This window comes from Harpia harpyja, chromosome 16 (assembly GCF_026419915.1).
Source record: "Harpia harpyja isolate bHarHar1 chromosome 16, bHarHar1 primary haplotype, whole genome shotgun sequence".
Lineage (NCBI taxonomy): Eukaryota > Metazoa > Chordata > Aves > Accipitriformes > Accipitridae > Harpia > Harpia harpyja.
Genome location: NC_068955.1, coordinates 14,388,374 through 14,411,507, shown reverse-complemented (window position 1 = coordinate 14,411,507; position 23,134 = coordinate 14,388,374). Strand labels below are relative to the sequence as shown.

The 23,134-nt window shown below is 39.7% G+C and overlaps 1 protein-coding gene across 1 annotated transcript in view; it reads right to left on the bottom strand.

The window, feature by feature from the left end:
• The window catches only part of LOC128152854 (mucin-5B), a 44,404-nt gene extending 22,234 nt beyond the window's left edge, over window positions 1-22,170 (bottom strand). Inside the window, exons 1-19 of the mRNA XM_052811522.1 lie at window positions 22,089-22,170; window positions 20,166-20,421; window positions 18,523-18,637; window positions 17,070-17,157; window positions 14,923-15,056; window positions 14,292-14,517; window positions 13,391-13,516; window positions 12,519-12,636; window positions 11,116-11,254; window positions 10,418-10,519; window positions 9,301-9,370; window positions 8,910-9,047; window positions 8,060-8,224; window positions 7,119-7,213; window positions 5,470-5,596; window positions 2,143-2,395; window positions 1,108-1,160; window positions 621-721; window positions 173-324 (exon numbers count right to left, since the gene is read on the bottom strand). Of these exons, the coding sequence (XP_052667482.1) occupies window positions 173-324; window positions 621-721; window positions 1,108-1,160; window positions 2,143-2,395; window positions 5,470-5,596; window positions 7,119-7,213; window positions 8,060-8,224; window positions 8,910-9,047; window positions 9,301-9,370; window positions 10,418-10,519; window positions 11,116-11,254; window positions 12,519-12,636; window positions 13,391-13,516; window positions 14,292-14,517; window positions 14,923-15,056; window positions 17,070-17,157; window positions 18,523-18,637; window positions 20,166-20,421; window positions 22,089-22,170 (2,540 nt within the window). The remainder of the gene's footprint in view (window positions 1-172; window positions 325-620; window positions 722-1,107; window positions 1,161-2,142; window positions 2,396-5,469; window positions 5,597-7,118; window positions 7,214-8,059; window positions 8,225-8,909; window positions 9,048-9,300; window positions 9,371-10,417; window positions 10,520-11,115; window positions 11,255-12,518; window positions 12,637-13,390; window positions 13,517-14,291; window positions 14,518-14,922; window positions 15,057-17,069; window positions 17,158-18,522; window positions 18,638-20,165; window positions 20,422-22,088) is intronic.
• Between the last annotated feature and the right edge of the window lie 964 nt (window positions 22,171-23,134).

Genomic DNA, 23,134 nt, shown 5'->3' with positions numbered 1-23,134 from the left:
TCCTGCAGCATGTTGCAGAGAGGAAATGTTTCCCCTTGTATTTTTACTAGAAGCCTGATGGCTCTAATGATGAAGAGGAAGGCTTCAAAATACATCCTGCCCCACGGCCCTACTATGCACTGACAATTTTAACAGCCTTTGTTATAAAACAAGGCTCTCTGGAATAACATACCATGTGTTGCAGTCCACTTTGATGGTTTCCCCAGGTTTATAAAAGTGTCCTCCATGGACACATGGGCATTGATCTTTGGGAATACATCCTCCACTGCCATCCAATACCAGCCCATCGGGACACATGCAGCCAGAAACACATTCTGTGACATACTGCGTATATAAAGATACAACACAAGGCAACTCATTAATGCCCAGAAAGTACAGGGAACCAGCAGCAGTGCTAGCTCTGGATGCCAAACTTTTGGATTTTTTAAAAAAATCCTATAACTGTTAGTGACAATCAAACTACAAGTATCACAGCTACATGGGTAGCTATAGCTGCTGTGTTATCAGTAAAGTAGTTGGTCCATGAATAGCGTAACATGTTACCGTCAGCGTTTGTTAAGGACAATCATACATTCTTAATCATGTTGTCCCATGCTCCTGCTAGGAAGTGAAGTCCTTACACAGTGCATATCCTGTGTCTTACAACTTTTCTGACACTCTGATCCAATCGCACCAGGACCTGCAGAGCTGCAGTTGAAGTAATACATAGGAGCTGGGCAATCTATAGGAGGAAGAAAACATTTTAGGAAGGTAATTTAGTGAAAACAATAAGGATGCCACCAGCAATTGTAAAACAGGGTGGAGCATTTCAGAGGGCAGCGTGTGTCTCTCATTTACAGTTCTATTAGCTTTTGCTCCTGCCCACCAACAGTGCGGGGAGAAGGAGGCAGATAACTTCTACGCTTTAGGAAATTTCTTCATCTTTTAAAGAATTCAGCAAGTCTGGTGACATTTTTACAAAGACAACTATTATCAATAACCAGCCCATTTCAGGGAGAAGGCAAAAATGTGCAGAATACTAAAATGTTACAGGAAGTGAGAGATAACACAGAAAAACCTTATAAATACTAGCTGACACCATAATGCCATTATTTAACAAAATCTCACCTTTTACCAGGACAGTTTCTCCAATGCAGTCTAATCTTCCTTGAATGCATTTGCTAAAGAGATTCCATAAAATGAAACATATCAGTTCTTTGCACATTTCTCTCTCACTAGAGAGAAAGGCACTGCAAAGCTTCACGAGTCACACAAATAAGAAATTCCTATCAAAATGAATATTTGGTAAAGTTATTAGGTTCACAGACATGAATTACCATCCCCAGAAGGAAGATTAAGACACCCAGCTCTTAAATACTCTTCCTTCATCTGCCACTGGTTTACTGTGTGTTTTCTCTAAACCAAGTTTTTCCTAAGCATCTCCATGAGATGAGACTCATACTTTCTTAAATAAGAGACTTCTTACATTACTAAATGAACCTGTGTTTACAAAGTAGTCTAGAATCCTCGGAAAAAAATATGGGAGTTGGAAGAGAGAGAGAGAAAATATGTAGACATCTAAATACACAAATAAGTTGTTTGAATAAAACAGCCTTCCCCTGGAATTTGTTTGCATTGCTGCCCTGAACTGGTTGAAAATGAGAAAATGACGATTGTTTTTCACTGCAGATGCAAATTAATTATGTTATTTTTAGTATTTACCCCCAAATTTCTCTCTCTCTCTCTCTCTTCAAAAAACTCAGTTTAAAAAGTGAGATTTGGGGTTTTTTTCCTGGACCATTTTTATTTTTTAAATAGTCTGCAGGATGGTGTGTTGGAGGGTGGTTTTTGCTTTGCTTTTTCATTTCAAAGCCAGAAACTCCCCCAAGGCCCCTGTCTTTTAGAAAACTTGCTCCCACTGTATATGGGTATTTTTTACACAACAATGAACTTTGCAGAGAAACAGATTGCAAACTTTACTCTACTTAACATGTTTCACATTCTTGTTTGCTAGCAGGAATATAGGATCTTAACCTTTGCTGTGGCTGCACTTCTTGCCAGGGGAATATTTGCTTTGGTACAATCTAGGAGAAATTTGTCATTATTCCAATGAGCCCTGACATCCCCTAGGTATGCAGCCTTTGCATCATGAGAGCAGCTTACCACATCAGTTTGTCCTCTTGGAAGGAGTTGCCAGGCTGAACAATCTTGCCTTTGTAGTAGCAGGGACAGTCATCTGGAGTTACACATTCCTCCTCATCATTGAGGTAGGTCCCTTCAGGGCAACCACAGCCCTCCATAGGGGCTATATGAACTTTACACAGCGGATCAGGTTCATCCAGCGAGCGGCAAGACTGGTTACAGTACTTCACGCTATAGTTATAAACCATAGTCTCAGGACACTCCTCAGAGGGATCTTTGCAAGAGAAATAAAATGGATGTATGGCCTTCTCTGTGCAATCATCATTCATGCTGTTAATGCAGCTTTCTGCGTGTTGGTAGCCATAAATGTGGTTTTTTCAAACTAGAAGACCTTGTCCCCCAGTGGTCTGGGGGAAGTCTGCTCACATAGCCTAAACTACGTGACACTGAATACTGAAATACTCAGCAGGGTATATCTTGACTGAATAAGGGAATCGGTATAATTTTGTACTTTGTACAATTTACATTTCTATCTTATGCCAAGAACTGAAACCAGTAACTTCTGACTTGTCCTTGTCATTAAAAATTAATTTTCTGTCCTTTACTAATGATTTCTTTGGCTGGAAATAATTTAAGAAATGAGTATATTTTGTAAGGGGTAAATTTTGACATTAAGTGGGCAGTGCCAAGGAAATCTGCTAATCATCTGATGCTACCAAAGAAAGCGTGTTTGAATTCTTATAGATGTCTTGAGGAAAACTCTTGTTGTCATCCTCTGGGGAAATGAGAAACAACAGGTTTTAAGACCTCTGGGTGGACCAAAAGTTAAATACCAAAATCTAAAGAAAGAGCTCAACTGACCCTGTAAGACCGTGAAATGCTGGTTAATTTTCACAGCCTACCAAGAAACAACACCTTCAAAACTCTGCCATAAAATCTGCAGTAGTGATCCATAGGGAAGACATCAAATTTTGTCAGGAAATATCACCTGCATTAAGGCTGTGGTTTTCAAGAAAGCCTGGCATCCAGATTCCTCTGAAATTCAATGAGAACTGGGGGTCTAGTCATCTTGGACCTCTTTCTAACTCACATCCACAGATTTAACCCCACAGCTGTTTTTCAGATACACACAGAGGTACTAGAATGTACACGGGAGCTGTTCATGGGCAATTGTGCTAATCAACTTTGCAGCAATGTTATCACCATATCAGCAATAGGTTCCATGCTTAAATAAAGGTCTGTATGGTTTTCCAGTCCATGACCACAGTACACTTTCTTAGATTAGCTAGTGTGCTAGGTTTGTGTACACATTCAAAACCACCACCTCCACCAACAAAAACCAGTTGGTTTCCTGGTCTTAGCTGGAGCAGACACGATATCCTGTGTATAAATTGAGCAGGCCATATTCTCCTATGTTATAGGCATACTATGAAGATACAGCAAGTGGTATTCATAAATCAAAATAGGCCAAATAAGAAAGATATTAAAAAAGATGTTGAACATGAGTTTACATCAGATTTACCTGATTGAGTGTCTCGATTGTTAGCTATTAATGCAATAAAATAAAGTGTATACTTTCTCCCTTCAATTTTTCATAGAGGAAAAAGATCAATTTTGGCAAAGCGAGATCTGGTAAGAAAAAGGTTATTTGATTATAGTACTCGTGGTCACAGATTTGTAATCTTAGATTACATACCTCACGACTGGTGGCATGAGTGCAGATAACATAAGCATACCAAAGATAGCTTCAAGCTAGCTTGCACAAGGAGCACTAGAAAAACCATGACTTAGCAGAGGCTACTAACCCCAACGGTCTTCTGGGTAACCAGTAACTCAAGTAATGGTTCATGCTTCCACTAAAGATTGTGTCACATACACACACTGCCAACAGTTAGCTAGTAGGATTTACTTACTTCATATGCTCTACTAACTGTTATGTAGACATTCCCTTAGGATATAACCTGCCTTAGATGCTGCTTGCAGCCTGGCACAGCTGGACACAGCTGCAGGAGCTGGAAGGGCCTTTCCAACCCCTGCAAGGGGACAGACCACTGAGAATGATTGTTCTGGCCCATTTATTTTTTCACTCATGAATAGCGCAACCTTCAATCTTATCACGGGTATGTTCCCAAAAGATTATTTCTTCTTAAATAAGGCCTAAAATGATTATGTTGATTAAGCCATTAGCATTTTTTTCCCAAGGTTAGTGCACTGAGTCAATATTGCCTACTGTCCACAGATTTCAGTCTAACCCATGCTGCAAACAAGTCTCGGTTTGGCATAAAATATGTCAGCAATACTATGTCAATAACAAAGCTTTCAATAAACAGAGACTGTGTCTAGTACATAAATTTGCATGATTCTAGGATAATTTGCTGTGGACTACACTGTGTTCCCTTTGAATTTTTTCAGCACAGGTTTGTTAAATTGTTCTTACTGCAATCTTAAATGCCCTCAGCAAAGCACCATATCGGTTACATTGTTTGTTTCTATTAAATATCCCAGCTAACCTCTAAGTCAGGCAATTAAATAGATCATAGCTGCATCAAAGCTGCATAAAAATAATTGTTGTTATGTTTCCTGTTCAGATGTGTTACTAGTCAAGAATTTTCATGTTGATATAGGCAAATCTCACTTGAACAATCTGAGCATCAGTGGAAAAATGGAAATGTTGAAGTAAAATTCAGAAGCTGGGACTTGTGAGTTTTATTCTCAGCTCTAATACCACCTCATAATAAATTGTGGCAGTGCTAAAGAAAAATATACACATATGTGGACTCCGAACCCAGGATTTAGTGACAATGTGTATGTCCAAGAAACTTTCATTCATTTGTTAGATAGTCCTGAGCTGAAAATGCCTTTAAACACTTCCACATTCTCAGATATCACCAATATGTATTTATTAAAAACCGTTACTACTTTACTGTAACATGGAAAAATGCAGTTAATGAGAGTGATACCATTTGTAAGGGCAACGTCTGAGACAAGAGGGCTGAGATGAACTGCAAAAAAGGTATCAGAATTAAAATACATGGAGAGGCCCATGTGTTCAAAACTAACCTAATTGCAATGCCTTGTTGTGATTTGATTAATACACCTTATACTCTTTTGCTTCTCTGAGTACTGAATTTACCTAATATTTTACACAAGGAATGTGCATCATAAGAGCATGAAGTGGACATGAACTGATTTTGGCAGGCAGAATTTTTTTATAGAATATATGCTTATTCTATTTTTCAAAGACCCACTAACTTGATGACTAAGCACAAAGGATACAGACTGCCGCAGACTGGGCTCTCCTGAAGCTGTTCCCCCATATCCCTACCCAAGGTATTTTGGGATGCATACCACAGATGCCCTGCCTCCAGCCCTTCAGGGACATGCCTGCTGCAGCACAGTCTCTGGAATAAGTAGAGAGCACACTACATAGTGCAACTTCACTCTTCTCAGCATTACAGGTGTCATACATACATTTCTAGGGGACAGAAAAGGACATGCGTATTATTATGCCCGGCTCACAGAAGAAACAGGGAAACATATAGCAATTCAAAAAGTAGTCAACCAATATGTTTTTGAAAAAGTATTATTTCCAATGAAACTTAATTTGTAATATCTCTAAGAGAAAATGTATGCTAATGAAATACTATGCAAACCTGAGAAATAGGAAATCAATTACAGTCATGTAACTGCAATGATGTTGCGTCTAACACTCATTAATAGATGAATAATAAGAATGATAAGGGCACCTGTACTTCATTAAAGCACTAAGAAATAGCCATACCAGCTTCCCATGAGGATGCACAATCTAGGACATGTCAAAATATGTAATCTGACAATATACAGAACTGAAAATATTGCACAGCGATGACTGGCACTTGTGTACCTATCTAGTGTGTAGGTAAGATACCCCCAATTAAATGACAGGTGCATAACAGAAGATGGTTTAATAGGAAATCATATGTAATGACATCTAAAGAACTAGTTAGTTAAGCATAAAGGGGATTTAAAGCTAAAGTTCTTTTAATTGGGTGGCTGGACAGAAGAACCCAGATACAGCCAGTCACTCAAGGGCAGCAGGGTCATACTGCATAGATGGTGACTTATCCTGCCATTACTGATGTCATGGAAAATGCTTCCATGAATCATGGTTAAAAATCTGATGAGATCAGTAGGAGTAACAGACATATGCATAAGAAAGTGGTTATTACTTTTTCTTAATTGAAAATTGCAAATTCCTGTTTCACTTATAGTTAACATGAATTCTCAAGCAGATATATTTTCTGAGGGAAACTTGGGAGAGGTAAAACGTGAGCCATATTTTTAAAAGTATCTGAAGACATTAAATTTTAGGCAAAATTTCAGGATCAGATCTTTTCTCAGTAAGTTGTATCACACATACCCCTACATGGATTTTCTGCATTTTTGCAGAAACTTCTTTACTATTCACATAAATGCAGCAACTCTCTAGCTCAGCCAACTTCCTCAACAGCATTATAGAGCTGTACACCAAGAGTACTTATGGGCAACTTCTTGCATTCTAAATATAAGGAGACTAACATGATTCCACAGTAATAAATGGGATATAAACATTGTAAATATAGTATATATTCTCCCCCTAGATGTGAATTTTAAACCAAGTCAGAGGGAATCCATGGGGCTGAAAAAACTCTCAGTTCAATTCCACACAGAAACACTGATTTGGCTTTTCAGAGAGTGAACAGTTTTCAAGAACAGCAAACCCATATTTTCTTATTTTGCTTCTGGATCATGCAACAGAACTGTCAGTGATGGCAGTCACTTAATATTTTCAGGGCTGCAGCCAAAAAAGGCCAATTGTATCTTGCTTTAACTCTCATGTTATTTTTCTCATCAGCATCAGTGAACTTCTTTGCAAACAGGCATTACTGTAACCTGTTTCACTCCCCTAGGCCAGACTACCTTCATGGCAGATCAGTCTCTGGACTAGATTAAACCACCCGTTTAGACCAGTGCCTTACCTTGATGTACACAGAAGGGTCTACAACAGAATGGCAGGCAGCAAACACACTGCTTGTGTTAGACAGAAGAGCACACCAATGCTGGGCAAATTTTTCTGAAGTGGGAAAAAAAATCATTGTCCATAGTCACTTAAACCACATTACTATATGAATCAATATTCTTATCAGGTATCACACAGAACTAGAATGTCTTGAAGTGTTCAGATAAAGCCAGAAGGAAATACGGGACATTAACATATCAAGGTGATAAGCTTAGTTGGATGGGTGACCAGCCATCCCCCTAAAAGAAAGGTTTCACCTTCCAAGTACTAACATTATTTCGGGGTCTGGATTTGCAGAAAATCTGCAAAACCTCCCCATTTTCCATCAAACTTTCCTAATGCTTTACAGTCAGATAATTCCTCATAGTCAAGCAATAACATAAAGCATGTAATAATCAGTTAGCTGTGGCTATGAGCTGCAGCTTCAATTACATGTGGCAATATCTAGGAGAGTACAGTCTGAATCCTATATATATCCAAACCTAGTCAAAGTGAGAAACCAGACAGGGCATCTAGTACAGTACAATGCTTGCTGAAGAAGTCAGTACTGTTGATAACTTACTCCTTTTGACTTCAGCACAGCTGTAGATCGGATGAAGATCTTGCCCAAAGATTGACAACCAACTATGTTCTGCCTTAAACCTAAATTGTTCTCATTGATGCTGTGTGTGCTTTTCAAGTCATCAGTGATGAAGGTGTTGGCTTTCTCTAGCAGTGCAGTCTTTTTGTTTTAAAAGCAAAGCTGTCACCTTAAAGATCTGCAAAACCCAGTGTGTTCTCTCTAGTAACAGCTTCAAATGCAGTGGCTTTTGAAGTTTATGAGATTTCTAAATCTTTTTTGGTTATCCATCATGTGAAAATTATTTAGCACTGATAAACCAGGCATGGAAAGCCTGCTACCTTTATCCACGCTGTTTGAACAAGGATCTTCAAAGCTGTCCTCAACATCAAAACAGCTGGCTCTGGTTTTCCATGAGTTGCCAAAAGCAGAAGCTGAATCTTCCACAGCTCCAGTGACTGTTCTGAAGTCATCAGTCTGGATGTTATTGAAATTGCCACAAAGACCTTGGGGCGGGGCGGGGGGGAGAGGAGGCAAAAGAAAAGAAGAAATCACTACTTCTAGATGAACACTCTTAGCTCTATAATGGACCTTGCCTGAGAAAAGCCCATTTTCCTTCAGAGACTTCCTGATGTTCCCACAAATCAGACAGGATCCTGTCTTTAGAGTGTAACTATTATTTTTCTGCATTACAGTAGCACTTAGTGATAGCACTGAGATTGGAAGCTGTTTAAATGATCTTCATTAAACACTGGCAGACAGGGTAGTGCCTTCCCCAAAGGCTTATAAGCAAAGGAAATCACAAAAGCAAAACAAAACGGGTCAGAGGGACAGGATGTAATCCCATTACACAGATAGGAAACAGGAATACAAAAAGCTTAAATGATGTAACAGGAGGTTGGTGGCAAAACCAAGAACATAGTCTGCATCTCACAAGTCTCTGATGAAGGCCTGCTTTTACAGATAGAGTCTAAAAGACCTGCACACACGAAACATCACAGAGATTATCTAATTTTCTTCAGCAAATTGAAGGGTTCAGCTAATGCTTTGTTTCAGGAAGGCTATAGATTTAACCAGGGCTTCTAACATGCCAAAGTCAATATAAAATCAAATAATTTGTTCACTTAAAGTGATAGACAAGCAGCTGTAACTCAGTTTAAGAGCAAACTGAAAAAGCATGATATGTCCTACCAGATGTGCGATTCTGGTAAGAATGATCAACTGTTATGGAGAGCTGCATTACAGGTTTCATTTGCACTCGAATCTGTACTCCAGTTGAGCTCAAGATTTTGATGAAAAATGTAGAGGGTCTGAAGATGGTGATGCCATCTAAAGAGGAAAAAAAGGAAAAAAAAAGATGTATGCACCTGCAAATCTTTATGAAGCTGAGTAAACAGGAATTTCCATTTACCAGTGCATCCAGTGTAACACAGGAATTCCCAAGGAGTCCCAGACCTAGTTTCCACCTAAGTCAAATGACCTAACAATGAGCAGGATTATATTATTTTCAGAGAAAAGAGCAGGAATCCCTCTGTAAATAGAAGTAGGCTAGTCTGGGGAAGATGTGAAGAAGGACATTTACCTTTGCTTACTGGCAGCTTCACAATGAAATTTTTCATGTAGATACTTCCACAGGAACATATTTTTATAGTCTGCAGGGAAAAAGGAAAAAGAAAAAGCCCACAGTAGTGAATGCATATGACATGAGACAAACAACAGCAACCTGACAAGCTTCATTAAGCACTAAGAAGTAGCATCTTCAAAACATCATCCCCTCTGCGGTCAATGTAACTCAGTGTCTTGATGCCATAGAGTAACACAGAGCAAACCTCTAGGCTGTAACAAAAAATGAAAAACCCTCTCTGTAAGCAACAGCTTTGATTGAGTGCTCTCACATACCTAACAGGTTAGTTATCTTTTTGAGAACTGCATGTGAGATGTTATGTGTAGATTTGGATCCATCTCATTGGAAATGTAACATACCCAAAACGAGAGCTATCTGACTCAAACTCCCTCAGTAGTCAATGGAGGGAGACAGGCCCCTCCAGAAGAACACCTCATACCTTAGGTGGCTGACTTGTCCTTTGGAGATCCCCATCTTCCTTTATTGACTATAGAAGGAGGTTACGGTGTTGGTTCTCCTAAAAAGTTTAGGACTGCACCAGTTAAATACCAGGTGGACAGAATGAATCTGTATAACTTCAGAAGTGCATAAATACCAGCCCTAACTCAGCTTCCACTGAATTCGGTTTGAATTATGGCATAATCTTCAGCAGGAGAAGCCTCTGGCCTTCATTTGGAAAATTCTGCTACTTCACTCATTTCATTAGGAAAAACCTCAGGACTCAGAACAATTGTAAAAAGAAGGGGATCTTTCCTTGTAGGAATCTCAATCTTTCGAAAAGAAACAAGTGAAAAAGTTTGAAGTCATGAAAAAGAGAGGGAAAGCTGACAAGGATAAGTTTTAGCCGTCTCCCTCGACAGAAAATGGAAAAGCCAGAATCCAAAAGAACTGGAAAGGAAATCACTCTCGTAGAACAAAACCAATAAACACACGCACTGCATCATCTGCTGGTATTAATCTTACAGTCTCAGGACTGCAACAGACCAAAATGAGTCCACAGTGTTAGAGAAATCCCATCTTTGAACCTAAATAAAAGTGACATATTATGTGTCACTAATTACAGCAAGTTACTTACAGTTCTTCCTAGTGTGACTAATACATTCTTTAAGCAAGTCATTGTCTTTGATGTCCCACACTGGATGATCTCTCCAATCACCACAAATGTGTCATCAGTATTCTGAAAAGACGTGAAAAAAGGGATTTGCAGACATTGTTAGCATGTTACAGGAAGCGAGCTAGAAGAGAAAAAAGGTGTCTCTGAAAGGCTAAAATGGAATAATGAAAGGACTAGGGCATTTAATCTCTAACTGTAAACTGCTTTATTTCATTGCCAAAATCAATAATGTTCACTGCCTTTCCTCTGCACTCTGTTTCCTTGCTATCAACCTGTGTGAATCATGTATTTGCAGACAGTCATGTGGAATTCAATCTTTTTGCAGGAATTTTTGCTCATCCACTTCCTTTTGACAGTCATATATGAAGAAAGCTTCAGCTTTCAAATCAACACTAATACATTGGCTAAGAAAATTAATTCATTAAAAAAAAAGATGTAAAACTAATTTGAAGCTGCAAAACTTTGATGCTAAGCATCACGCAATTGACTTGCAATCCATTGCAAATGGGAAAATTTATGGGGTTTAAGGCTGATCATGTGTTGAAGTGCTTTGGTGGATTGGTGCCATTTAATTAAATTAAGTCATATAAAGCTCCAGCACAGCTTAATGCCTCATACTACTCAAGAGATTTAGGAGTGAAAAGGGAGATTGTTCATACCTTAGCTAAGACATAATGGCAGTTGCCGTGAAAATTGAATCTCTTGTTATCGAATGTTGTTATATGGAATCCTCCATCTATACTGCAACTTCCAGAACAGGGCAGAGAGATACAGCTCCAGTGGCCTCCTTTGCAAGTACTGTACAAAACCCAAAAAGGAGAGTTAGAATAAACATAGCTTTAAAGGAGCAATGGTGAGATAACATCTGTATCTGAATCTGCACAGAGGACACTCTCTTTGTCTTTTTAGCTTGTTATCCAGCTGCTTGTTAAATCCCTGTGGGAGAAAGACTCTATATTAGGCCCTTACAATGTGAAGGTTCAATGCCGCTCAATGAGAAAGTTAACTGCATTGGGCTTCAAACTAGCTCCTTCAGAGAGACACTGAGTTGGTGGAGCAAGAAATGCTTTTCAGGGCCTAAATTGTTTACTTGACTTTTTAAAGAAAGAACCTCTTCAAGCAGGATCTCGCAACATTTTGTGCTACTGATGCAACTGTTCAGCAAGTTGCTGATGCAACATTTCAGCAACTAATTGTGGAGGATGTGAGATAATGAGCAGTTACAATTCTTAGAGCTGTGCACACAAGAGGGGAACAGCCCGGCCACATCAGCTCAGGCTTTGTGAGGACTAAGTGAGAATGTGGCTAGATGGGAACCACCCAGAGCCCATCAAGTTCAGTTCCTCAAAATTGCAGGTTTGAGAAATATTTCCTCAAAATGCAGGAAATATTCCATCCAAAGGGGTTTTCAGAACATCTGACCTACCCCACCATGCATGATAGCATATTTCATTCCTCCCTATAGTAGAGGTTAGGCCTATGGTCAAGAAACGATGCTGTGTCACAGGAGCTCAAATAACACATACGACTGTTCATTCACTAGGTAGATATCAGAGTAAGAAATAAACCTGTTTTGAGAATAATATACCTGAGGTCTTATCACCTTTCACTAGTGCAGAGTAGAGATGGGTTCAAGCTATGGGTTTTTTCTAAATCAAATCATTCTCAAGGATCAGGACTTTTGAGATCCAGGCCTTGAAACAGCCTTTTGTAGATCTAGAGGTGACTGGAAATGTAACTCATTAACATGGTATGACTCCTTGCCTCACTTTAGTGGCCGATGCCTCTGAACTAACCAGCAAAGAGTCTCATTTTCCTGCATTCTTAAATATTGAGCTCAGTTTTTGCTGGCAGTTCCAAGTGAGGGTGGTAACTATGTGAGGTTGAGGACTACATCTAAGTTTTCCTGTACTGTTGAAATTCAGACCCAGATTTTGCATTATTATTTAAGACAAATGTTAGGAATAGGAAACAAAAAAGGAGAAAAGAACAGAATGCAACTCATCAACACTCTGAGATAAATGCCTCTGCCTTGTTAGTGCAATCAAGTTCACAACAGTACCAGTTTTGGCAGGGAGTGGTGTACACCCCTCCAGATGAGTAGACTTTGCCTTGAAACATACAGGGGCAGCTGTCTCTGGGGATGCATTTTTTGCCACCGAGGTCATCAAGGATAGTTCCTGTTCAGACACATTGGCTAGTTAATATTCCTTTGGTGAGTCTGGGGAACACCATCAAGGAAGATTAGAGTAAGGAAAAAACTCTGGAGCATTCAACATTTCTGTAAATGAATGGGATATGTCTTAAGGAAAACACCACACCAGGCCCTTTCAGGTGTTAATGGATGGGAAACATTTCTTACTAGAGCTCAGATGAAAGCAACGCAAAACCCAAAGAATATTTCTGCATGCTACTGGATTTTGTCACTGTGAGCCCAATTATCAAGTGCCAGATTGCAAGGATGTGAGCTAGTTTCCATCCTTTCTTAATAGTGAATCTAACAGATATCAGACCCTCATCTTAGCCTCTACTTCATGTGCAAACTTAACACATGCACATACCTGGCAATGCATTCATATTACATGTGACTTAAGCTACAGCAAGATCTAGCCTCATAACAGGGAGGCACCTCAGGAGACATCTTCACCTGTATTCTTACTCTCTAAAGAACACGTCTCCTCTTTCCACACCTGTACCATTTTTTTCTGTCTAGTCCTTAGAAATCTTTCCCTCCCCTCCTCCAGTGTCAGGAACTTTAGAGAACTGGTTCTTCTGAGAAGAAAGTTGTTAAATTATGCTAAAAGAAACAGTTTATTCATTGGTTTTAGTGTAAAATGTTAAAGAAAAAAAAAAACTGCCACTAACTGAAAGGGAACAACCTCCCTCTTTGTTCCTTGGTATGTGTGACCCATCGGAAGATGTGAACTGCCTTACCAGGAGGACAGAAACAGCCATCCGTACATGGGGCTTTACAAATCTTGCTCCTTTCTGGGTCAGCGCATGTGTCAGCACAGGAGTTTCCACATTCCATGTACTCCATGTTGTTTGGGCATTCCTGATCTGCATGATCAAATGAAAATGTGGTGTGTTAATGATGTATTTTTAAGAGCTCTCAGATCACTGTATCACTACCCAACTCCTTCTTCCTCCTTTTCCCCATATCTTGTTTGCAAAACTTTCTATTCAGATGTGTCATGTTTGTTTAACCTCTAAGGGAACTTTTTACGGTCACTTTTACTTCACCTTTGGAGAAAACAGTACTGCTGGGAAATATGAGTTATTTCACATTATTTTACTAGCTCAAGGTTGGCTGAAGTCATGATACAAGCAAAGGACACTGGAATAATTTATGAAGTCATAATAGTTTATGTTTGCCTGAAGCATCAGTCATTCTGGCATTAATTTTCTATCCCAATCCACATCAGCAGTTTGGGAGAACTACCTGTAGCCTTCCCTGTGGATTTACAGTGATTTCCTGCTCAGTAGCTGTGACTACTGAGTATGAAAACACAGGATAAGCTAAGGACAAACACATTAGACTTCCCAGTGGCTTCTTCTGACTAGATGTCAGCATTTAGAATAACACTATTTGAGTTAACTATGCATGGTAAAATTCAAAAAAGAACTGGAGAAAACTTAGCCAAAAGGAAGAGGCGGACAATATTAAGATATAGCTCTAATTTAAGGAGCTTTTCCATTAACAATGTTTCTGTCAAAGTACTTCCACAGATTGATTCACAGTAGTTAACAGAGCTCCTAGCTTTGCTCTGCTGGGATCAGAATACATGCATATATGTCCAACCTGAAAGAAATCTCCAGAGCAGTAGTTACTTACAGCAAAGTTCTTCGGTTCTCCATTCCCCAGGGTCTCCCTTCCTGAGGACACAGTCTCGAGAGTACTGGTTTAAAGTGCTGCATATGCAGCTGGAAACCAAATCAGAGTGGGAAGAATTAACTGCACAGTGGCACATATCCTCAGTGCAGGTCTCTACATAGTCATCAAATGCAACCACTTTGGGGCAGTTTCCAAAACGGGACATAAGTTTCTTGCATCTTTTTTTCTGTAAAAAAAAAGAAAAGAAGGAAAAGAAAAGCAATACTTGACATTTTACCAACTTTCACGTTTATGGATGTGCATCCCAATTTTTGATGACACAATTCCAGGGTCACAAGGTAATTCAGGCTGGAAGGGACCTAGGGAGATTATGCAGTCTAACTTTCTGTCATGATGTTCTTTTTCTTGGATTGGAAACTGTCATTTAATTGTGCATTTTCTCACTATCTATTTCTTTAACACTGTAATAGGATATTCTTTCAGCTATAAAATCAACATTTTGCTCAGATTCATGGGTAGACTCCTGAAAAGTTCAGTTCAGTCCATGTTCTGTAATTAAGACTTGTTTCAACACAGTGTCTCCAGGGCTGTAGTTCAGGAAGGTTTATATTTGTTGGCCACACATACTTACATATTTACTGCATCTATCGTCGTTCCTCCTAGGATGTCTTCCAGTGTGGTCATCTGGACTCACATCAGCACACTTTTCTGATGGATCCTCTACTTTGTGGAAGTTCCCAAACTGCCTTGGATGCATTTTATACCCTGCAAAATCCCCAGACACATCTGAGTAACTGCCTGCAATTCTTTAGATCAGTTAACGGGCTATAAAGATGCACTTAATCTTTGGGCTCTAAGGCAGTCTGCTCTTCACCAAACGCCCAAATTTAACCATAGCATCCATATTATGGAGGATGATAGCCTGATACAACTTCTGTTGAGATAGAGCCAGGAATCTGGCACATTTGTATAAAGGCTTGCTGTCAGCCTGGGCATTTTTAATCGCATGAGACTCTCAACCTTTCTTATTGCACCTCATCACTTCCAAAGACTTCTGTTCATTATGGGTGTATTTTATCTTACAGAGTTTTGTAGTTGCATGTGTAATGGTCATACAATTTAGTTTGCCTTCTACTATCACAACCTAAAGTACTATCTTAGGTGCATATGTTTCTAATCATCTGGAAATCTATGACTTTTTACAGGCTAGAGAAGATGGGAAGAGGGAGCAGGAGGAAGACAGGCACACAATACATGTATGTAACCATTACACTAGCTAGAGGGGTACATTTTTCCGAAGCATTACCAGAAACTTGATCCTGGATGTGAGAAATCTTTCTGACTGTTTGAAATTTATATATTTTTATGGAAAGTATGCATAAATTGCTGTTCTTTGATTTTTTTTAATTTTTTTTTTTTTTTTTAAGAAAAGGTTTAGTAGACAGATTTCTGATCAGGTCTATCCTCCTATACTGGCTCAGTCCCTTAACTAAGTGCAGGCCTGAGAGAATGACTTCCAAAAAACATTGGTTTCAGGTGCTTTACCACTAACTTTTCTGGAAACAAAGGCCCTTCTAAAGCCGCGAGCTCTTTGAGCCATGTGATTTGCCAAGGATCTCAATTGACATTAAAGAATATAAAGTTTCAAGAAGAGCTACCCCATGCAAAAATGGCATTTTATTTCCTGATAATTGTTTTCCTCAAGTGAAAAGAGTATGAAAGTGAGAAGAAATTTTGGACCTTTACGTGCAGTGGATCTTAGCCTGGGCAGGCAGACTGCTGCCTGCTCAGCCCAAGGAGAAGGATGTGTTCAGAGCAGAAAGGAGGGATGTGGGAGGCCACCTGGTCCCTGGGTGTGGGAACCTGTTATCTGTGGAACCAAAGGCATAAAAGAAGAGCCTGTTTTTCTTAGAGCAATGCTTCTCAGTACCAAACTGTTTCTTCAGAAAAATGTGAGCCACCTTTAGTTTTTACCTATTGAGCTTGTGAAGTAAAGGGCAGAAACATGACTAAGTTGCATCCAAAAAGCTTAATATGAAATATGAAAGTGAACCCCAAATCTATCACTACAAGCAGTATTTTTAATTGAATCTCAGGATTCTTTCTGAATAAGTGAGGTAGATGACAATATTTTTCTGGTGACTTAAGAACCCCAAGTATTACTTGAAGGGATGATGTTATAACTTTGGCTTCAGTCCTGCAGCTAATATCCCAGGATGCAGGTTTCTTTCTGCTCTTACAACCTGATGCAGAATTGTAGCTTAAGCTGTTTGCTCTATTGGCCAATTTCCGGTTCAGTGCAATATCTGAAAGTATCCGTGGATAGCACCATGGTTTCTGCAAAGATGCTCAGTGAAATCTCTCTGGCTCAGTGATGATGCTTTCATTTCATTACAAAGGCAAAAATGATCACACTTGATACCCAATTGTAAAATGATGAAAATGGAAGGACAGAAAATGCATTCATGCCTCATTTGAGACTACAAGTTCCTTAAAGTTTACTACTATCAGTGGGAAACTTGGCAATGTTTCTGCATGATAGCCAGGCAATTAATTTGGGTCAAAAAGGGTTGAGACTCTTGCAAGTTTGCAGACAGCAGAGGAACCTAAATCATCCCAGAACATCTTAAGGTACATCTCCCGTATACGGAAAAGTTCATGTATTTCAGAGTGTCTGTCAGGAAATCTGAAACCCTGCTTAGAGGAAACAGATACCAAGTTTTGTGTCACATTTTAACAGTTCTGTTCTATGTGGAATATTGTGTATTCATGGCCTACCATCCAAAACCAAATCATTCTTCTCACTGCCATCATAGTTTCCACATAGACCACATATTTTCTCTTTATATGTTTCTTCCAGGTCCAGCTACAAAACAAAAGGAAAGAGTTTAAAGGCTTTTCCCCACACCAGCAGCACATGTTACAAAGTGGTTCACAATAGAAAAGCACAGTAGCAGAAATGCTCATTAACAATTTGCAGCAGTCTGCTTTTCCATTACAAACCTGCCATAAAACTTACCTGCAGACAGGTTGAATTTAAATGGGAAGATAATCTTCTAGCAATTGTCATTGCCACCTACTAAAGAGCTAACTGAAGCATGCTGAATGCTGGAGTAATCCTTGAACCGGTGTCTCCGAGTATAGAGACACTGGTATATAGACATGTGGTACCTCTTGCAAGGTACTACAGCTCCACTCTGAGCAGGTCAGATAACAGTGCTTTGATGATGGATGCTGCAAAAAGCAGCTTCTGGTCAGCTTTTAGCCATATCTAAGGCTTTTTCTAGTCCATAGGCTAAATGGAAAACTTCATAACATTTCTAGGGGTGGGTCTGTCCAGCATAACTTGTTCTGCCTATACTTGGGGGCAATGAAGAGCCAGGTTAGCACATTATTGCCTTGCTAGATAAAACTATTGCACCTAATCACTCCTACATGCTCGGAGGGTAGTACTGGCATCACTCAGGTCCACCAAAAAAAGGCGGTGCTTTTCCTACAGGTGTGTCACCCTAAAATTGTGTCCACGCTACAGGTGGTGCCTGTAATACTTCAGGTATTAATTAGTACAGGGGAAGGGGGAACGTAAATACTTCATTAAATCAGAATTTGAATACCACTTGATTGCTTCCTGATTTTTTTTCTCTCTATTCACCTTCTACCCTCTCTCTGTCTCTCTGAACTGCAAAACATGACATACAACTTTCATTTATTTAATCTCAGTGCTGATTGTGGAGGGTAAGTGTTCACACCCAAAAGTGTAGACAGACTGTTTCAAAAGAGGATATTTGGGGGGTGAATGTATAGAGGGGAACTCCTGCATAGCAAGGCTTTGGAATGAGAGAGGCCAAGGTCTGAACTGGCCACACAGATTAGTTTCCAACACAAGATGTGCGTGGAGACAGAGGGTTAACTAACAAGTCAGAACTGGAAGCACTAGCTGTTCTGCTGCCAGTGCCCCATGGAGGAAGCAGATAACTACAGAGTTGCTATCTCCAGGGTTAACAGTGGCACCTTTTGTCACATAAAATTAGTTTGGAATGCCTGAGCATTGTGACTCCATGCCCCTACCCCATGAAACTATTACCTAGTTTGGTATGTCCCTATCAGCTTATGGATACAGTGATACCTCCCCCTCACAATCTCTTATACCAACACAGTGCCTGCATCCAGCTCTGCTTTTTGCCATTGATGAGGTTCACCAAGAGAAAAACATCTAACTGGCTGTTCATACTAGGAGAGTGTCAGCCCAGTTCCACTTGAGTGTCAGGCCCAGCTTGGAAGTGACTTGGAAGTAAGTACAGGTGTCCTCAATCAGGATGCTTTTCAAGCTGAAGGGCATGGGGATCCTGGAAATTGGAGGGAACAAAACAGATTGCATTGAAAAAAAGAAAACAGATTGCATTGAAAAAAAGTGATGAAATCCTCTCAGAGATATAGGAAGAAAAACTAGAGTCAAAAGGAGCTAAATAACCCATGGGGACATTCTTTTCAAGGTCAGCCTTCATCCACACAATGCATTATATTTAGGTATAATCACTTTGTCCACTATGACCTTTTACCAACCTTAACCCATAACACAATGTATTTTGGTCATGAGCATGTCAATACTACGTTAGTCACTCAAGTGATACCAATGCAGCTCTGCTTGTTTACATATCATATCCCGAGGACCTAGCCCAAAATGTTATAAGGAGCAAGACCACAATACTGGGAAAATGGCCCTCCGCATGAGGGTACTGTAGGTTCTCATCATTCCTCCAGGCTTTCCTTGACATTTGGGATTCACGGAGGTGTGAAAAAAACTCTGTTCTGTTACTCATGTACTGACATTACTCAGACCTACATTACTTTTTCATCTCACCAAGACAATTACCATTCATTTTCCGTGAAAAACGTAGAAAATCAGAAAATGGCTAAAGGGTAGGAGATTTCTTGCCCTTTTGATTTAGAAGATACATCTGGGCTTTGCTACTATAATTACAACTGAGTGATGCTATTCTACATTTGGTTATTTCTAGAAGGCTATCAAGAGAATACAGCCTATATGCTTGCAATTTTCTCTCCAACAAGATTGTGAGGGTTTTTCCCAGAGTCAAAGCTTGCCTTGGCCCTTCATATCTATATGCTGGGAGCAGGTCATTGCACTGCTCATGAGGGCTGCCCTTTTTAAGGGCAGGTATGATCACATCACAATTTTATTGTGCCCAACTTTCAGCTACTGTTGCATATGACTTTTTACTTATGGAGTATTTTTACCCTTCTGTTTGCAGTTTGCTTTCTTGTTCATTTCAGATTGGAATTAAAGGTGTGGATTTTGGCTTCTGAAACTTATGTCTTTTGTGTAAGTAGATCCCAAGGCAAGCTGTGATCTGCAAAGCAGTGCTATTTTCTAGACTAATCTATCATCTGGCAACAGAAAACTTTTTCTAAAAGGACCATCTGGTCCTGAACAGCAACATACAACAGTAGGGTTAGTTCCACAGAAACAATGTTTTGAGGAAAAAATTCAAAGTTTCTACAAAATGAAAACCTTCTGTAAATAAAGTGTTGATTTTAACTCCTTCCCTCCACCTCTCCCTCCCAAATCAAAGCAATGTTAAGGAAATCTACACCTTCTGTTTTCATAACATACACATAGCCTTTTGCTTAACATGTTGGTGTTGATCCCTGGGAGATGTAGTTTATATGCATCTTGCCTCCTCCACCACTATGGTGTGGACTCTTCACAATACCCAGTTCGAAGTGCTATGAACATATCATACACAGCCATTTGCACCTCTTCAGAATAGGACCACTTTCTAGACAGGCCACCTGTTGCTAATACATAGCAATAAAACTGCCACACAAGAAAACAACAGTATGGTCTTTACTCACTTGTTCCCGTTCACTGTGATGCCTGTCTCCTTCACCTCCAAGACCACTCCATCAATGGTGACAGTGAAGTAGATCAGGAAGCTATTCTTGTCACTGCGCCTGATTTGGATGTTAAAGTCCTGGTAGCTGTCATTGCAGTGTGAAGCGAAGACATATGTACAGGTTCCAGGAAAGGTGAACTTAACATGGTCAAATGTATGAAAGTGGAAATTGCCCCAGGTGGCGCATTCACTCCTACTGACAGTAGAGACCTGGACTAAAGAAGGAGTCATAGGAGGGGAGCTTAGAAATTCACCCCACATGAGGTACTTTGCTCTTTTTTTTGTTGAAAACATTAAAAGGAGAGATTTTCACAGGCAAAAATATTAACCCCAGAAGATACTAGCTTGTGGGAAGCAGTTTCGTCTCACTGAACTTTTGAAGTCCGTGCCAGAGATACCTCCATTGTGAGCAGATGAGCCCAGGCTCCTTTGAAGTTAACAGTGAGAAGCAGAAGAAGTTCAGCTTCCCTACCTTACCTACCTACCTAGGAAGAAGATGCTCCAAGACTGCATGATTGCCTCCATTGTCTATAAAGGTTGCTGAGGGGTGCCAATGTACATGGCACCCCTCAGCATTTACACTGTAGATATCTAAAGTGAAGTGAGGGAAATCCCATCTTGGCTGCCTAAATCTCCTTTCTACTTTTGAAATCCTGCTTCTTAACCCAGGCAAGACTTTGGTCCAAAGCCTTGAATTGAGTCCCTTCCAGGAGATACCACAGGTAGCATGACTCTTCAGCAAAATGGCAGCCGCTGATCTCAGCAATTGAGGCTGCCACCAGCTTCAGCAGTCAGCTCAGAGCTACTTGTTTTTCATCTCAATCAAAACTCATATCTTGGACTTCTGAGTTGTACCTCTGTTGAAGGTATTGATACATACTTTAAGTGCATATAAGACATCAGAAAGTAGTTTTAATACCACCAAGCTGCAGAAAGCCAATAGGAATCACCTTGAATTAAATAAGATATGCTTGCTACAAAATGTTTTTAGCATTTCTTCTAGGCCCACCTGAAAGAATGGGAAATGAAAACAGGCAAATTTCTTTGTGTTGTTTATGTAGCATGTTTAGGAAAATCAACATAGCGACATCCATCACAGATCAAATCAAAAGCAGTCATTAATGTATTTAGTGAACTCTAAAATATTATTAAATATTCCTACCTAAGAACCAGCAGGGGAACACTGAAAAATTCAGATCTTGATGTCAGAAATGTGCAACACAAACTCAAGTGCCAATAAGTGCTTACAGGAACAGCTTTTTAAAGGGACTGTAATCTGCCATAGGTGTTTACAGCACTGGAGTAGGCTAATTTAGCACTTTTCTACACAATAATGAGGGGAAAAGAGAAAGTTTGGCTATTCTTGGAAGTGGAGTTGCTGGAATTACTAAGACAGCAATAACTGTGACATTAATCGTGTATTAATCAACTGGGAAAAGTGTACGACATTCAAAACCAAACCAGGAGGTAACAGTGCAGCAGACCACAAAAAAATGTGATTACTCCTAATGCGGTATTTCATACTTGTCTATCAAGCCTAGCAGGCATTATGGTAACGTACTTCTTCTATAAAGAACATATGTGAACTGTGTTGAAAAGGGTGTCACCATTTTTTTTGTGATGCAAACTGCATCCAGGAGTCTCCTCTTTAAGATTAGTCACTTAGGACATGAAACAGTTGATAAGCTACCTAGTAGTGAAAGAAAAAATGTAAAATACTTAAATGATTGACATTAAGGGTGAAAATGTACAGTTAAACAGTATCTGGCGTGCCTACAGCTCTTACATGAATATGTTACACATTTTCATTTGAAAAGTCTATTTTTCACCTATGGAGAACAATATGTGAGCAAATAATCTGAGAATTAGATTTTTTTCTTACCTATCTGAACTGGTTCTTTGCCCTTGCAACAACTCCAAATTAGGCAGAAGATCCAAAATGACCTCCGCTTTTTTATTTCCATCTTGCCATGAAGCGGTAACTTGAAAATCCTTCCAGGGGAGTGTTTTTTCCTTGGCTTATAGGCAGATTTTTATAGCCCAGGAATTTGGCATGAGAACAAAACACTGATGGCAGGGTCCCTGAAAGGTGGAGCTTCATTCAATTTTCTTTCAGTGGTTCATGTTTAGCAGCCAGCAACCTCCTGTCTTTCAGACAAGACAGGTATCCAATTCTCTCTTGCTTCATGTGGAGACAGAGAGCTGTCCTATAGGTCCCCCCACCCCCCACCCCTACAGTGTTGCTTTTTCTTTGGCAACAATAGTTTTTCTTTTTGTAACATCTGATAGTAACAAGGAATCATTGCCCTCTTTCAGAACTTTTCTCTTGCTTGCACATCAGCACAGTCCCCCAGGTAGAGAAAAAGTGTTTGTTGCCTCTGCTAGCTTGATGGAGACTTCTAAATGTTAGAGCAAAAAATATTGTAAGGTCAGGCATAATGTGTGATTTTTTTAGAGCAAAAACTTTTGGCAGCAGGGCAATGTCCTTTAAGAAATGTAGCCAAAATATCTTACAAAAAAGGCCAGAGATTTACTGCTTCAACAGACCAGGAATGATATTAGTCCACATAGTGCAAACTTCTCGCCTCTACTGCACAAATGAGATTTAACTGCACCAGTCAGACATAGGAAGTTAATTTATTCTTTATGCACACAGAGGTGGTGGTTTCTCCAAACAGCATAAGGGAGCAGTGCCCAAGTCCCACCAAAATGTAGGCCACAATTCATTCCTTCACCTCCTAAATTATGCTGCTGCAAAAGGGTCCCTTGGTGCTATCAGAGTGCTTTAATATACTATCACATACCCATAAAAAATCCAGCAGGCTCAGTCATGATCTGGTCTACATTCCCCTGTAGGACAGTTCTTAGACACAGATGTTTGATATTAGTAATTTTAGGATCTCTTTTAGAGATTTACTTGTTCTGCTG